Genomic DNA, 16,480 nt, shown 5'->3' on the forward strand with positions numbered 1-16,480 from the left:
TACTATTTACATAGGAATTCAAAATTATATTTGCTAAATAAAGGGATGACTGATAATATGCAGTGACAGGAGTGGTGGGATGGGCAGAAGATCAGAAGATTCAAATTAATCAAATATAAATATCTCTTAATAAATTTTATTTGATTCTTCAAAAGAAATTTATTTTACAGAGCAAAAGATTAGATCAATTTCAATCTTCCTATATTTTAACATCTATGACTGAGTAATGAAATTTATGTGAACCTTCCATTTTACTTTTTGCTGAATGAATAGAATATGTAAATGAAACCTGGCATCACCAAAATTCTCTGAATTTAGACTTTCCAAGCATTAATTAACAATCTTTGCTTTAAAATTCTTTCCCCCTACACTTACATTCCCAAAGAAGTCTTGACATTTAACAATACAATCAACAACCAATTTGCATTGTTTGGTGAAAATGGAAACTTTACTGAAGGTCAGATATTTTAAAGACCAAATCAGCTCTAAAATACAAAATTAGCAAATTTTTAGATCTGATTTACAAATATAAATATACCAAACATAAAATAAAAAGTAGCAGGGATTATTTTCCCAAATACTGTGAAAATTTTTTATAAAGTGCACCTTAATATTCAGAATTGTATTTGCTTTTCTTTTATTGTGTCTGCCTGACACACATTTCTCAGAGTTCCATTTAGGAAGACTCAATTTAACCTTTTACTTTAAATCCACAGAAACGTTAATTATAGGGTACTGCTAATAGACATAAACACCTTAAAACACATCTATTTTTGAATAATTATTGTTTATAACAGTGTTAAATTTCTTGATACAAAATTAAAGGTAAACTCTTTCCATGAAGAATATTCCAAATATCATCTGCAGTACTTAATAAAGCTTAGAAAAAGACAAGCTAACTTTCAGGACTTCCCAAAATCCATTATAAAACACCCTACTTTCTAGAGATCTATGCAGCTTTTTTGTAAGCAATAATCAAGATAGTTTGACTCTGGTGTATATTCCAAATTCAGGACAAAAAAAAAAAGGCAAATACCGAATGTTTTCTCTGATATAAGGTGACTGACTCATAGTGGGGTAGGGAGGGGGAACATGGGAGGAATAGACGAATAGGGCAGAGGGGTGGGAGGGGAAGGTAGGGGGAAGGGGGCTAGCAATGATGGTGGAATGTGATGGACATCATTATCCAAAGTACATGTATAAAGACATGAATTGGTGTGAACATACTTTATATACAAACAGAGATATGAAAAATTGTGCCCTATATGTATAATAAGAATTGTACTGCATTCTGCTGTCATGTATTTATAAAATAAAATCAATTAAACAAAGAAAACTTAGAAATTTCATTCAAATTGTTTTCTTTCCATTATTTTCTCTTTTATTCCCTTTCCAACCCTCTAAAAAAGATAAGGACTCACCTAAAATTAAATTATATTAAATAAAATTTATATTACTTAGAAACTCCAGGAACACACACATCATGTTTCTAAAAGTAGTGAGTTTATTTCAAAGCATCACATTAAATTTGAAACTCAGTCAATAAAGCCATGTCTTCTTATATGTTGATTTTTGCAAAGAGTACAGACTTGCAAACAACAGATATGATAAAGTATTTTAACGTAAAAAGTGTTTGTTTGTTGTAGAAATAAAGTAGTATGGAACTAGCATACAATGTGAATATCTTCTTGGTAAGTGATTTAGGCCATGATTCTCATCTTTTAAAGTTGTCAAAAATATTTTAAATGTTGCTCTGCTTATTTGATACTTGTACTTTTTGATAGAACCATAGGAAAAATCTCTCTACTTAGATTAATGTACTCACATACTATATGCCTAAATTGAAACATAAAAGTTATATATCAAGAGATAGTGACCTTCATGATTAAAAAGTTTTGTTAAAGGGAGAAAAATCACTATTTTTTTTTTATCAAAACCCCAAACAATCAAATCTTGGGCAATACGTACCAACATATTTTATAAGAGTTAAGGAAATATCTAAGCTCTTTGTAAGAGGATGCCATTTTAAATTTATTTGTCATCCCACTTCCATGACAAACACATAAACATTTCACTGAAGCAAGCAACTTAGAAATGTGATTCCATAACTGTGTAGTTAAAGAAGAAACTTGCCAACTAAAAGCATCTATTATTTTCTTGTTTGGCTTTGATTTTGTGGGAAGTCACCTATTCTGATCCCCTAATATGCAATGAAAGTCTACATTTATAAGCTTGGAAAACTTGTGGTTCAGTACATAGAAATTTCTTCTACAAAAGAATGGGAATGTTTTGATTGCCAGGAAATTACAATGTTTAACATATCACAAACATTACCTGTAAATACTTTGAATCACAATAAAATCACATTAAAAAGGTACACATTCTTGTTCACCAAAATTAATGAGGCAATTTGGGAACAAGAGACAGATTCTCTCAATGTTAAGCTTTAGATATTCTTAACCTGCAATAAAAAATAGTTTAAAAAGAAGTGTGTTTTCTGTAAAAATCAGTGAAGCACATAAATGCCTTGGCACAATACAATATTATCCTATGATACCTAATTCAAAATGTATGTTCATCTCCCATTCTCCTCACCATCATTTTCACATTTTAATTATGCTTTCCTTTTGATTGTTTGCATGCAAGAACACCAACTAAACTATTTATTTCAACATTAAGCCTGTTTCTTTTGAAGCCAAGATTTTTTTTTTTTTTTTTATTTAACAAACGCAATGGAGACTCATTTTTCAAGACGCTTAAGGCAGAATGCTTAAGGTTCATGCTTGCTGCTTTGCCTGGGCTTCTGCTTCCTGAAATGAAAAACAAAACAAATATGTTTGAACATAAAGTGATATCCATGTGTATTTTTGTTACACTACTAAGGATATTCAAAAACAGTAATTACTCCCCCAAAATTAATACTTTAAAAAATTACTAATAGAAAAAATATAAAGTGGAAATGGCTTTCTGGAAATACATAAAAACTATCTAATCAGTACTACTGGTTTGGAAAAATTCCATAACAGTAAGTGACTTACAGTTTATAATTGATATTTTATATAAGAAGAGTCAGCTGGTTCTTTTTTTTAATGATTTTTCACAATAGCTGAGTTTTCAAAAAATTATTAACTAAAGTTTTGTTAAATTTTGTTTAATTAAGGATTAAATTACTTAGAAAATGTGGTTATCCACTCAAGGATTGTGATTTTTATGTTTCATGACAGAAGGCAGAAGAGATCAGGTTGTTTTCCTTCTCTTCTAGACAGTGGGTAATCTAGCATAAGGAACTCTAAACCAAACTACATATGTGTTCTAGCTCTCAACAAAATAAATTTCAAGTTTTTTGAACTACAGATTTGTGGCAAGGGGCTGGGGTTGTGGCTCAGTGGTAGAGTGCTCACCTAGCACGTGTGAGGCCTCCAGTTTGATACTTAACACCACATAAAAATAAATAAACAAAAAAATAGGTATTATGTCCAACTACGACAACAAAATATTTTTTTTTAAAAAGGTTTGTATGCCATTCAATAGATGAATGGATAAAAAAATGTGGCATTTATACACAATGGAGTATTACTCTGCACTAAAAAATGACAAAATCATGGAATTTGCAGGGAAATGGATGGCACTAGAGCAGATTATGCTAAGTGAAGCTAGCCAATCCCTTAAAAATAAATGCCAAATGTCTTCATTGATATGAGGAGAGCAACTAAGAACAGAATAGAGAGGAAGAACAGGAGAAGATCACCACTAAACAGGGACAAGAGGCGGGAGGGAAAGAGAGAGGAGGGAAATTGCATGGTAAAGGAAGGAGACCCTCATTGTTATACAAAATTACATATAAGAGGAAGTGACTCATAGATGGGGTAGAGAGAGAAGAAGGGAGGGGAGGGGAGGGGGGATAGTAGGGGATAGGAAAGGTAGCAGAATACAACAATTACTAATTGGGCATTATGTAAAATTGTGGATGTATAACTGACGTGATTCTGCAATCTGCATTTGGGGTAAAATTGGGAGTTCATAACCCACTTCAATCTAATGTATGAAATATGATATGTCAAGAGCTTTGTAACGTTGTGAACAACCAATAAAAAAAATAAAAAATTAAAAAAAAAGAACTGAAATATGAAAATAAGACGCATAAAAAATAACCAAATTTTAATGAACAATAAAGTATATAAGTAACAAAAAAAGAGGAAGTGAGGGGAAAGGGGGAAAAATAAGAGAGAGAAGTGAATTACAGTAGACGGGGTAGGGAGAGAAGAAGGGAAGGGAGGGGAGGGGGGATGGTAGAGGATAGGAAAGGCAGCAGAATACAACATACATCAGTATGGCAGTAGGTAAAAAAGTAGATGTGTAACCCATGTAAATCTGCAATATGTATATAGGGTAAAAATGGGAGTTCATAATCTGCTTGAATCAAATGTATAAAATATGATATATCAAGAACTTTGTAATGTTTTGAACAATTAATAAAAAAAAAGAATAAAAAGGGTGGGGGGGGAGAATCCCTGGTCCAAGTGTTGGTATATTTTCATTAATTTTTAGTTATCCCTTTACTTCTATATACACAATTCTTTATTTATTGTATTAAAGTTACTTTATTATTTTTTTAAAAAAAAGGTTTGTGGCAAAAGTAGCGTTGGCAAAAGTAACATCAGTCTTAGGTTGCAGAAATCAAGTATACCAGACAACAATCCTGAAAAATCTGTCATTAATTTGAGTTGATCTAAGGTGGAAACAGGAGCAGCTGAATATTTCAAAATGAACCTAGAAGGGGGAAAAGCAAAAAGAAATGATGGGCTTTTACACCCTTCCAAAAAAAGCAAAACAGAAGAAGAAAGGTCACCATAGATTTTTTTGTGTGTGTGGTGCTAGGGATTGAACCCAGGGCCTTGTGAACGCAAGGCAAGCACTCTACCAACAGAGCTATATCGCCAGCCCACCCATCCTTAATACATCTTTAAAAAAACAGATGAAATATACTACTGATCACTTTCTAAAATGTCTAGTCAGAATTAAGAAAGGGAAGTTTCTAATTTCAAAGAAGAATAGATCTTCTATTCACATTATATGCCTTGTTTCATTTTATAGAACAAGTTTCAACAATGTCCCAGCAGAAAACTAATTTTACACCAAGATTCATCAAATGCCTAAAATATATAACATGGGAGCAGATGTATAAGCAGTTATATAATAATAATATAAGTCTTTCTTCCTATGAGCATGAAATACCTCTGAGTAACCAGTATTTTAGACCAGTTTAGCCTCTTAAAGTTATATCAATCTTTGCTATAATTTGTCATAAATTCCACAGCTCTTCAATTTTACTTCTTAATTACAAATTACTAAAAGGCAAATCACATTCTTTGTAATTAGTCTTAAGAATAAATCATAAATTATTTACTTTTCTACTTACATTTTATTAATAAAACATGTAAATTGATTCAAATTTTATTATTCCTTGAAAGAAAGTAGTCAATATTTATGGAATCACAAGTCAACCAATCAACCAGCAATCTTTAGAAACAAGAATATGAGGTGCACTCTCCCCTATTCCTAATGTAAATATCAGACCATGGTTTGAGTCAGGTAATCCCGGATTCAAATTCTCATTCTGCTACTCAATTATTATGTATCTATGGACAAATTTAATGATTGGAGTTCCATTTTTCTCCTGTGTAGAATGGTATTAGTGTCACTTAATTCTTAGGGATAATATAAGGATAGAATGAGATGTGTGTTAAGTGTAGCTAAATGCTCACCCCATTACAAGCATCCATTCCTCCTTTTCCCCTCTATTTTTTCCCCTAGTAACCCAATCCAAGTCCTTAGCTAGCATTATCTGTCTTGAAGAGGCAGTAAGAATATGATGAATTAAGCAGAAATAGGATTGCCTTCAAATTTCACAGCAGAGGCAACACTCCATGGTCCCTCCCTAGAGCATGATGATACTACCAAAGCTAATGAAAACATCTCTCTTAACGAGCACTCTCTATTCCCTGAACACACTGGTAAACATACTTCTTCAAGGTAGTCATTTTCTTTTCAGCACAAATATCACTAGGTTTGTTTTTTAGCAAAAATATCAATTATTTTATTTCATATCTCAAAACCATAACCTTCACTGCAAAACAAGAAATTTCAGTGCTAAGATTTTTTTGAATTAATAAAAGAGTAATTTATAGTATTTATGTAACTTTTAAAAACATCAAATATACAAATGTATGTAAAAATATTTTGTCTTCTAGAGAAAAATCCTTGTTTTATGAAAATACTTCTCAGAAAGAGTTTTTATTTATTTTTATTAAATTATTTATTCTAATCTGTTATGCATGATGACAGAATGTAATTCATTTCATATTACACATATAGAGTACAATTTTTCAAGTCACTGATTGTATACAAAGTATTTTCACACAATTCATGTCTTCATACATGTACTTAGGGTAATAATATCAAACTCTCAAGCACAATAGTTTTTAAAAATATTTAAATGTAAAGAGTATGCATATTAATTATTTGGAAATAAAGAATGAGAGAAAAAGATGCATATGGGCTTTAAATCACATCTTTTGTCCTATTTATAGGCTATAAATTCAACTAGAAAATTATACTATAGAAATTATTCTTGAACTAATTTTAATATTAGTTTTTTCCCTCAAACTACTCTTGTTTCCTCTTATCCATATAGGACACACTTCAAGACTCCCAGTAGGTGTCTGAAACCACAGAGAGTACCACACTCCCCTATACTATGATTATATATATTCCTATACAACCATATCTTCAATAAAGCTTGACTTATAATAAATTAGTCACAGAGATTAACATCCATAATAATAGAATAATGATAACAATATACTATAATAAAAATCACATGAATGTAGTCCCTCTGTCTACTGACATGGGGGGAAGGTAGTGCATACAGAGTGGATGAGTTGGACAAAGGGATAATTCATTTCCTGGGTGGGATGAAGTGAGATGGTGAGTAATTTCATCACAGTATTCTGAGCAGCAATTTATAATTAATGAATTACATCTGGGATTTTCCAGTACTATTTTCAGATCACAATTGCTGTAGGTAACTAAAACTAGAAAATGAGATTGTAGGTAAAGAGGGACTAGTGTATATATTTTTTAAAAAATGACAGCATGTGTTCATTGAGTAGATTTAAGTATCTTGTTGACCCTATATTTTTGATAGTTAACTAGTTTCCAAAGTTCAAAATATATATAGCACTTTTTTTTAATATTTATTTTTTAGTTCTCGGCGAACACAACATCTTTGTTGGTATGTGGTGCTGAGGATCGAACCCGGGTCGTACGCATGCCAGGCAAGCGCGCTACCGCTTGAGCCACATCCCCAGCCCTATATAGCACTTTTATTCATATTTTTATCCACAAAGTTCATTTAGGTGGTGCTATGGTTTAGATCTAGAAAGTCCCCCAAACTATTTTGGTTAAAGGTTTGATCCCTTAATGCAGCAATATTCAGAGATGGGTCTTTTGGGAAGTAATTCATTTATGAGCGATTCAATATCATTGATGGATTAATCCACTGATATATTTAAAATGGAATGGACCTTTTAGAGGTGGAGGAAACTATGCTATAGGAGATGTGCTCTGGAAGTTTATATTGTGTTCCCAGCTCCATCCTTGCTTTATCTCTTTCTTGACCTGCATTAGGTAAGCCAATATGCTTCACCACCTGCTCCCCACCATGATGTGCTGCTTCACCAAAGGCACAAAGCAATGGGAACAAGTGGTGATGGACTGAAACATCCAAAACAATAAGTCAAAATAAATCTGTCCTTTACTAAGATGTTTTTTCTTAAGTATTAGAATTTTGGTGGATTAATTTGGTTGTCCCTTCTGTTAAACATGTAACTTGCTAAGTTTTACATGTTGATCTGTGGTTTTATCCATAAGATTTTCCTACATTCATTAGACCATAATACCCAATGTGAAATCATTAAAGTGCGATTTAGTCAGCTTTTTGTCACTGTTACAGGAATAAGGTAGAGGAGGATAAGTTTATTTTGGCTCATGGTATCAAAGGTTCAATTCATAGATAGCCTATTCTATACCTTGGGCCCAAGGTGAGAACATCATGACAGAAGGGAATGGCAGAGGAAAGCAGCTCAGAAATCGGCAACAGAAAGGGGAGAGAGAGAGAGAGAGGGAGAGGGAGAGAGGGAGAGAGGGAGAGGGAGAGAGGGAGAGAGGGAGAGGGGGAGAGGGGGAGAGGGGGAGGGGGGGAGAGGGGGAGAGGGAGAGGGAGAGAGAGAGAGAGAATGAATGAATCTCTGCTTACCATAGACAAAATATAAACCCTAAAGATAGCAACCCCCACCCCAGACCTACTTCTTCCAGCCAAACCCTACCCACCTACAGTTACCACCAAATTAATTTATATTGGTGGACTGAACTGCTTATTAGGTTACATACCTAATCATCTAATGAATTCACATCTGAACATTTCTTGTACTGTCTCATACATAAACTTCTGAACACACCTCATGATCTAAACTATAGAAGAATATAAACATTTTTGAAGTATTTGATATGTATTTTGCCCTTCTGTTTTTTCTAAATGGCACCCACAAATTTTTACTACCTCCAGTACTGAATTGAATATTTGTTTCAATGAACTCTTCTCAGCACAGATTATTATCATTTTGTTTTAATTTTGCTGATTTCATAGAAGAAAACTGCATTTCATTTTACCACATTTCTTTTACTTTCAGAATACTTTTCCAATGTGGGCTATTAGTTGTATTTCCTATTTAGCATACTTTATGTTCAGACAGTTCTTTCTTGAAGGCTCATTGTCCTGTTCAATACAGAGGACTTTTAAAATTGAGCTAAAGAATGGAAAATGATATTCTGATATAAAACTTATCACTTTTAGTCTTGACAAAACATATTAAATATTTTAAAAATATTTTGGTTATAGATGGACACAATATCTTTATTTGATTTTATGTGGTGCTGAGGATCAAACCCAGTGCCTCACACATTCTAGGCAAGCACTCTACCACTGAGCTACAACCCCCATCCAATGTATTAAATACTAACATTTGAAATCTCCCTATTACCAATCCAACCTTCATGTCCATTGTCAATTCTAGACCTGCTGTTATTAACCCAAGATATCAACTCCCTTTTTTTTCTTTTATACTGGGGATTGAACACAGGGGCACTTAAGCTCTGAGCCACATCTCCAGCCCTTTTTTATATTTTTATTTAGAGATGAGTCTCACTGAGTTGCTTAGATCCTTTCTAAATTGCTGAGGCTGGCTGTGAAATCACATCTTCCTGCCTCAGCCTCCTGAGCTGCTAGGATTATAGGTCTGCACCACTGCACCTGGCATCAGCTTCCTTTCATCTAATCCTTTATAACATACCCTGTTGTTCTCCTCTACTCCTACTCCCAGGTTTAAACTATGATAGACAAAAAACAAACAAACAAAAACTATCACCAAGCTGACTGGCTCATGGGTTCATCAATTTTAATTTTCACTGGGCCCTCGTTCAGTTATTTCTATATTTGCCTATCCTCAACAAGAGAATTCTTTCATTCTTCTCAAAATTCTAATGTTGCAAATTTCCCCTCACTCCTAACAGGTAGCTTTTCTTCCTGCTTCACAATGAAGTTAGAATACTTTCAAACCTAAACTTTCCTGACCTTCCCACATTTAAAATTTTTCTTTTTAATATACCTCTTCTCATTCCTTTCAATCTCTGCAGAACATCACATGTTCTCTCCTAAGACTCTCCCTCTCCCTCTCCCTCTCCCTCTCTCACTCTTCCTTAATGGCTTTTGCTTCATTTCCCAGTCACCATACTGGTAGCTTCAAACCCTTCCAATTCTTATATACACAACCATATCAATTATTGCTAAAATACTGAAATAATAACATCACTGCTTTCTCCAATTCCTTTTGGATACACAGAAGTAAAATTGAAACTACCTAGTATAGCAATCATAATCTGGCCCCAATCTACCTAGCCAATCTCACCTTCTCTATTTAATATTATCTATTGTGAAGTTATATTATACTACACTCTGCTCCCTGAACATATTCTCATGTGAAACTACACCCCCAATTCAGTGGTTTCTATTGCTAACCCTGTGAATGGTACCTTCATTATTTTGGAATCACCAGTAGCTAACATGCCATCCTCCTCTGTGAAAACTTCCCTAATCTCCTTAGTAGAAATTTATGATTATTTCTTCTTAACTCCTACAATAATCTGTCATATCAATCTTAGACAATCATGTATCTTTTTTTCTTTTTCTTTTCCTCTTTCTTTTTTCTTTATTTTTTGCAGTATTGACAATTGAACCCTAAGGGTATTCAACCTCTGAGCTATGTCCCAGCACCTATTTTTTTTATTTTGATGCAGCATCTCACTTAATTTCTGAGACTAGTCTCAAACTTGTTATCCTTCTGCATCAGTCTCCCAAGTTGTGGGATTACAGGCATGGACCACCATGCCTGGCACAATGTGCTTTGAATTGAAATTATTGTTACACAATCTTTGTTACATAATTATTTGCATATATCCCCACTTGATTATAAACACTTAGGATGAGGTACTATGCTGTGTTCTATGTCTATGTCCCACCATTAATGTCCATGCTTGACACTCAATAAATACTTGTTGAATGAATGAGTGAATGACAAATTTAACTGAAGGAGAGAAAGTTAACCACCACAGAAAACATGTTTTCTTTTATTCTTCCTTTCTCTGCACTAACACAACAACTTAACATGGGTCTTATTAATTTAATTAAGCCAAAGTGCCTTACCTAAATTTTGTTATGACTGAAAGTACACAGAGCCTAAAATGTGACATTTTATTCATGGGAAAATAAAGTTTGGCAAGGAAACAATTTCACAGTAATACAAAATGCTAATAAAATGATATCTAGTGAACACACAGACAATAACATAAGATCAAAATTGGAGAAGAAGCTGAAGTTTAAATAACCTTTTTAACATGAAATCAATTGCTAAGAGCATAAGTCAGATTGATAAAATAGGGGCTTTATATTTTGATTAAACTAATTTGTGTACAGAAGGCCCTATTGCAAAGGCAAAGGTATATTTAGAATTCATAGCTTCAAGACATTTCATTAGATAGGCGATTTCCTTTTTGTTTTCTTTATTTGGTCTCTCCTGGGAACATTGCCACTGGAAGAGTCAATTTGTTTTGGCAGGAAAAATATCCCAAATTTAGCCAGCAATTTAGTGAACAGTTTTGTAACTCAAAAGTCTTACTTAACTTGAACAAGTAAATATCATTAGCTCTCACACAAATATAATGAGCCCACTAAGGAGAGAGATTACCATTACAACTAAGACATGCTGTTCTTGTAGACAGTTGGATTAGTAGGAATTTTAGCAATTGCTAATCACTTATTTTTGAATGGTTAATGATAAAATTGGTCTTGGGTAGCTTGATAGGGAGGTCACTCCACCTACCATATACTTTTTACACAAATGTTTTATAGCTTTATGTGTATGATTACACACATTTGCCCTAATAAGGCTTCATTGAATGCAGAATAGGGACTTTTAGCAATGATGCAATGCCTTTGAATCAATCTACATGCTTAATAAATTACAGAATATTACTAATTTTAAAAAAACCTAGCAACAATAAAATGATCTATAAAGCAGAGAAAATCAAATCATACCTTTGAACCAGGTGGTGCTGTCAAGCCTAAAAAGGCATAGACTGCATTATTTTCTCGAGCTTCAAAGAAGGCATCATAGTCCTTGGTGAAAAGAAGGCAATAATAATTAGCACTGTGAAACTAACAAAGGAAAGAGATTAATTCATAACAACCTAACTGTTTGATTAATTGTGTCATGGGGGGCAGACAGGCTAACTTACATAAAGCTAGAATTCTGGAAGGAATAGTAAAGAGACAGGTTTTTCAATCTCTAGTCTTTGGGGCCCAAACTGCAGAATGTTTTTTTCTATATCACTTAGAATTTATATCTGCTTGCAGCTTCCTCCACTACCCAAAGTAGTTAACTATTTGCCAGTAAGAGAATCTTTCTGGTGGGAGATTGTTGTGCCAGTACTCCAAACTTCTCTTCCATTATTTATTGAGATGAAGATTTTTTCTGATTCTACACTAGACCCAATATTATCTTTAAATGCCAAAGACCAGAAGAATGGTGAGTCTGTGCCATATTTCGGGGGAGGGGAATGAGATGTTCATGAAATATGACCACAAGAGAAACAAAAACACTAAGAGGATTCTGCCTTTGGGATCCAAGAGAAGCCTCATACAACTGAGTTTGGTTAGGCTTCCCACTGCCACCCTGTAAAATACCAAACTAATTTCTCCAAAATTAATAAGCAGACTTGCCTAAATTTGACGATGACTTATAATCAATAGTAAAAATACTCAGAAACAGTCATTGTCTGCATCTGGACAATTGGATATTTAAGCATATAGAAAGAAGCCTGGAATTTTAGCTGATTTATTAAAGCTTAAAAATTTTCATTATTTGCTGGTTTCTCTAGAGAGTGCCTCACCAATAGATTACCAAATGTAAAGTTAATTCTAAGTACTTTTTATTTTTTCTGGGCATTTGGAGGATCTGAGAAGTTCAGAGCTTCTCAAGCCAATGACACCCCTTAAACGTTTGGACCTTACTCCAAGAAACCATCAGAGAGTAATTTTCGTCATATTCAGAATTTCTTTCAGAAAAATAAGAATTTCTTAAAAAATGTTTTATGAAAATCACTGCTGAGAGAATAAAAAGATGAGTTACAAGTAGGAAAATATTTGCAAAATGCATACATAGGAAAAAAAAACTGTATCCAGAATAAATAAAACTCACAAATTTGAACAGTAATAAAATAAATAGCCCATTTCAAAGAAAGTGAATTAACTGAACAGACACTTAACAGGCTATAAGGATGGAAATAAGCCCTTGAATGGATGCTCAATACCATAAACCATTAAGCAAAATGCAAATTAAACCACATCAATGTTTATAGCAATACAATTCACAATAGCTAAGCTATGGAACCAACTGAGGTGCCTTTTAACAGATGAATGGATTAAGAAAATGTAGGATATATATACACAATGGAGTACTACTCAGCCATAAAGAAGAATGATTTCATGACATTTGCTGGTGAATGGATGGAACTAGAGACTATCATGCTAATTAAAATAAGCCAGTTCCAAAAAGACAAATGTTGAATATTTTCTCTGATAAAATGGACACTAATTCAAAATAAGGGGAATGGAAACAAAAAGAATAAAAAGAAAGATCCATGGAGCAGAAGAGGGGAATGAAGGAAAGGGAGGAGGGATTGAATAGGGAAAGACAGTGGAATGAATCTGACATAACATTCCTATGTATGTATATGTGTGTATGTGTGTGTGTGTGTGTGTGTGTGTGTGGTGTATGTGTGTGTGTGTGTGTGTGTGTGTGTCACAGTGAATCTTACCATAAAGTATATCTAAAAGATACTAATTTTAAAAATAACTATAAGTAAACAGCAGAATCATCAGTAGAATAGAGGGAAGGGAAAAGGGGGAGGAGAATCAGGGGAGGGGAAGGGGAAGTACTGGGGTCTGAATTAGAACAAGTTATATTCCATGCTTTTATAATTATATCAAAATAAATTCTATTGTCATGTATAACTAAAAAGAACCAATAAATAAAAAAGTAGATTTCAAGGCTGGGATGTGGCTTAGTGGTGGAGTATCTGACTGGCATGCATACGGCCCTGGGTTTGATATTGAGCACGGGTAGAAAAAAAAAGGATCCCAAAACTTACCTGTATGAGTCTTCATAAGAGGTATTCATATTATTCATCTTAGCTGCTCAACATAATTATTTTGATATGTATATCCTAGAAATATGAAAATAAATCCTACCTGTTCGTGGCAATTATTATGGGTTTTATTTTTACTTTTTTTTTTTTGGTACGAGGGATTGAACTCAGGGGTTCACTGAGCCGCATCCCTATTTTGTATTTTATTTAGAGACAGGGTTTCACTGAGTTAATTATCACCTTGCCATTGCTGAGATTGGCTTTGAATTCATGATCCTCCTGCCTGAGCCTCCTAAGTTGCTGGGATTACAGGTATGCACCACCATGCCTAGCTAACTTTTTAAAATGTAATTACAATGGTTTTGGCTTTCAGGTCAAACTATTTTCACATAGAAATAGCAATGTCCTATCAATTCTTTAAAGAATTGTAACCTAAAATAAATAATACTATATTTTAGCTACTGTTTTTTTATGTTCTTGAACAATTGAGCAGCTCAAGATTACTTCTCTCCAACTCCTAAGCAACTAATGAAATGCTACCACTATTTGTTATATGCGAATCAAATATTAAAATGTTTTAAGCCTTTATTTTTAAAAAAATATTTACTTTTTAGTTATAGATGGACACAATACATTTATTTTATTTTATTATTTTTATGTGGTGCTGAGGATCGAACCCAGGGCCTCACATATGCTAGGCAAATGCTCTACCACTGAGACACAACTCCAGCCCATTTTAAGTCTTTAAATGCCCATAATTATCTCTATTACAGATATATGCCTTTGGTGACAAAAATAAAAATAAATCAATTAAAGTGATTTAATTGCAAAAAAAAAATTTCAAGAGACACCAAGACATATCTTTTAATTTGATTTAAAAAAATGATAATAGTGATGGGAATGTAGCTCAGTGAGATAGCATTTGTCTAATATGTATAAGGCCTTCGGTTTGATCCTCAGTACTGCAAACAACAAAACAACAAAAACTCTGACAAAACCAAATACTGAGAGTATTACCGAGTATCAGGAATGATCATACGTGAGAATGCAAAATGGCTCAGACAATCTGAAATCATTTTGACAGTTTTAAAATTTAAAAATGCAATTACCATATGAAGCAGATTCCTTGGAATTTACCCTTGACAAATGAAAATCAGTATTCATACAAAAATGTCAAGCATGGTGGTACATGTTTACAATCCCAGTGACTTGGGAGGCTGAGCAGAAGGATCACAAGTTCAAAATCAGCCTCAGTAATATACTGAGGTTCTAAGCAACTTAGCAAGACCTTGTCTCAAAATAAAAACTAAAAAGGTCTGGAAATGTTTCTCAGTGGTTAAGAACTCCTAGAATCAATCCCTGATATCCCCCACAAAAGAGAATGCAAATGTTTAATGCAGCTGTAGTCATAACTGCCCAAATCTGAAAGTAGTGGTAAAATTAACTATGGTAAATGTGTAAAATGATATGCTAGTCAGCAATATAAAGGAAAAAAACTATTAATAAATGTAACAACTTGGATGGATCTCAGATGTACTAAATTGACTGCAAGGGACCATTCTCAAATACACATTTTATGAATTCATTTATTGTGGAGAGTGGTGATTTGATTCATGGCCTCTGATTCTCTCCTGGCTGCATTGTGCTGGGAGCTGCTTATGCAAAAGCGCAGGTCAAGATGGCTCAGTTGCTATGGTGATGCTGGTACAGGGAGGCTATGTGCAAAGGCACATAGCAGTTGTCAGCTGAGGCCTTGAGTTCAGACACCAATTCCCAGGAATAGAGAATTCTGAGCAAAACAAGATGACCCTAATATCTTGTCAATCCTGCATCTTTCAGATTGCCTGCATTGCTGAAAATTTCCCACAAATTACCATTTGATAAAACCTATATAATAAACGTGCTGAGCTAGCTCTGGGTCTTCCCTTTTACTTTCTATGTGTGTCTATTTATCTTTTCTTCAGCCCCAATTGTGAACAAGGGTCTGGTTTCTGAATTAATGGCCCAGGAGTGAGTCCTGGGCAATTTATGACCTTGTTAAAAGGATAAAATTATAGTGATGGGAATATATCAGTGTTTGCCAGGGGTTAGGAGTGAGCAAAGTATATAACTTTTATAAAGGGATGACATTAGAGAGTTTGGATAATGATTCTATATCCTGATTAGAACACAGTTTATACAAACCCATGCATGTGTTAAAATTCATAGAAAACTTTAAACCAAAAGCCAACTCTATTAACTGTAATTTAAATATTAATTTAAAGTGACACAAGCAATGCATTCACATTTTAGGGACTATGGTAAGCATAAATACACACACACACACACACACACACACACAAACTGCATGATCAAAAAAAGTGACATTTGGGCTGGGGATGTGGCTCAAGCGCTAACACGCTCACCTAGCATGAGCGGGGCGCTGGGTTTGATCTTCAGCACCACATAAAAATAAAATAAAGGTGTTGTGTCCACCGAAAACTAAAAAATAAATATTAAAAAAAATTTCTCTCTCTCTTTAAAAAAAATAAGTGACTTTCAATGTTTTCAACAGAAATAAATGATAGTTGATTGAGGAGAAAGAGATGTATACCCTAGTTTATTGTGACATAATGCATACTATGTATCAAAAATCTCATATGGTACCCCATAAATATGT

At 33.7% G+C, this 16,480-nt stretch overlaps 1 protein-coding gene across 1 annotated transcript in view; it reads right to left on the reverse strand.

Moving 5' to 3' along the window:
* Window positions 1-1,484: 1,484 nt before the first annotated feature.
* Sh3bgrl (SH3 domain binding glutamate rich protein like) overlaps window positions 1,485-16,480 on the reverse strand; it is a 75,403-nt gene continuing 60,407 nt past the window's right edge. The window contains exons 3-4 of the mRNA XM_005328829.4: window positions 11,711-11,791; window positions 1,485-2,810 (exon numbers count right to left, since the gene is read on the reverse strand). Coding sequence (XP_005328886.1) covers window positions 2,778-2,810; window positions 11,711-11,791 — 114 coding nt within the window. The 3' untranslated portion in view covers window positions 1,485-2,777. The remainder of the gene's footprint in view (window positions 2,811-11,710; window positions 11,792-16,480) is intronic.

Source organism: Ictidomys tridecemlineatus, chromosome X, assembly GCF_052094955.1.
Source record: "Ictidomys tridecemlineatus isolate mIctTri1 chromosome X, mIctTri1.hap1, whole genome shotgun sequence".
In the NCBI taxonomy this organism is placed as follows: domain Eukaryota; kingdom Metazoa; phylum Chordata; class Mammalia; order Rodentia; family Sciuridae; genus Ictidomys; species Ictidomys tridecemlineatus.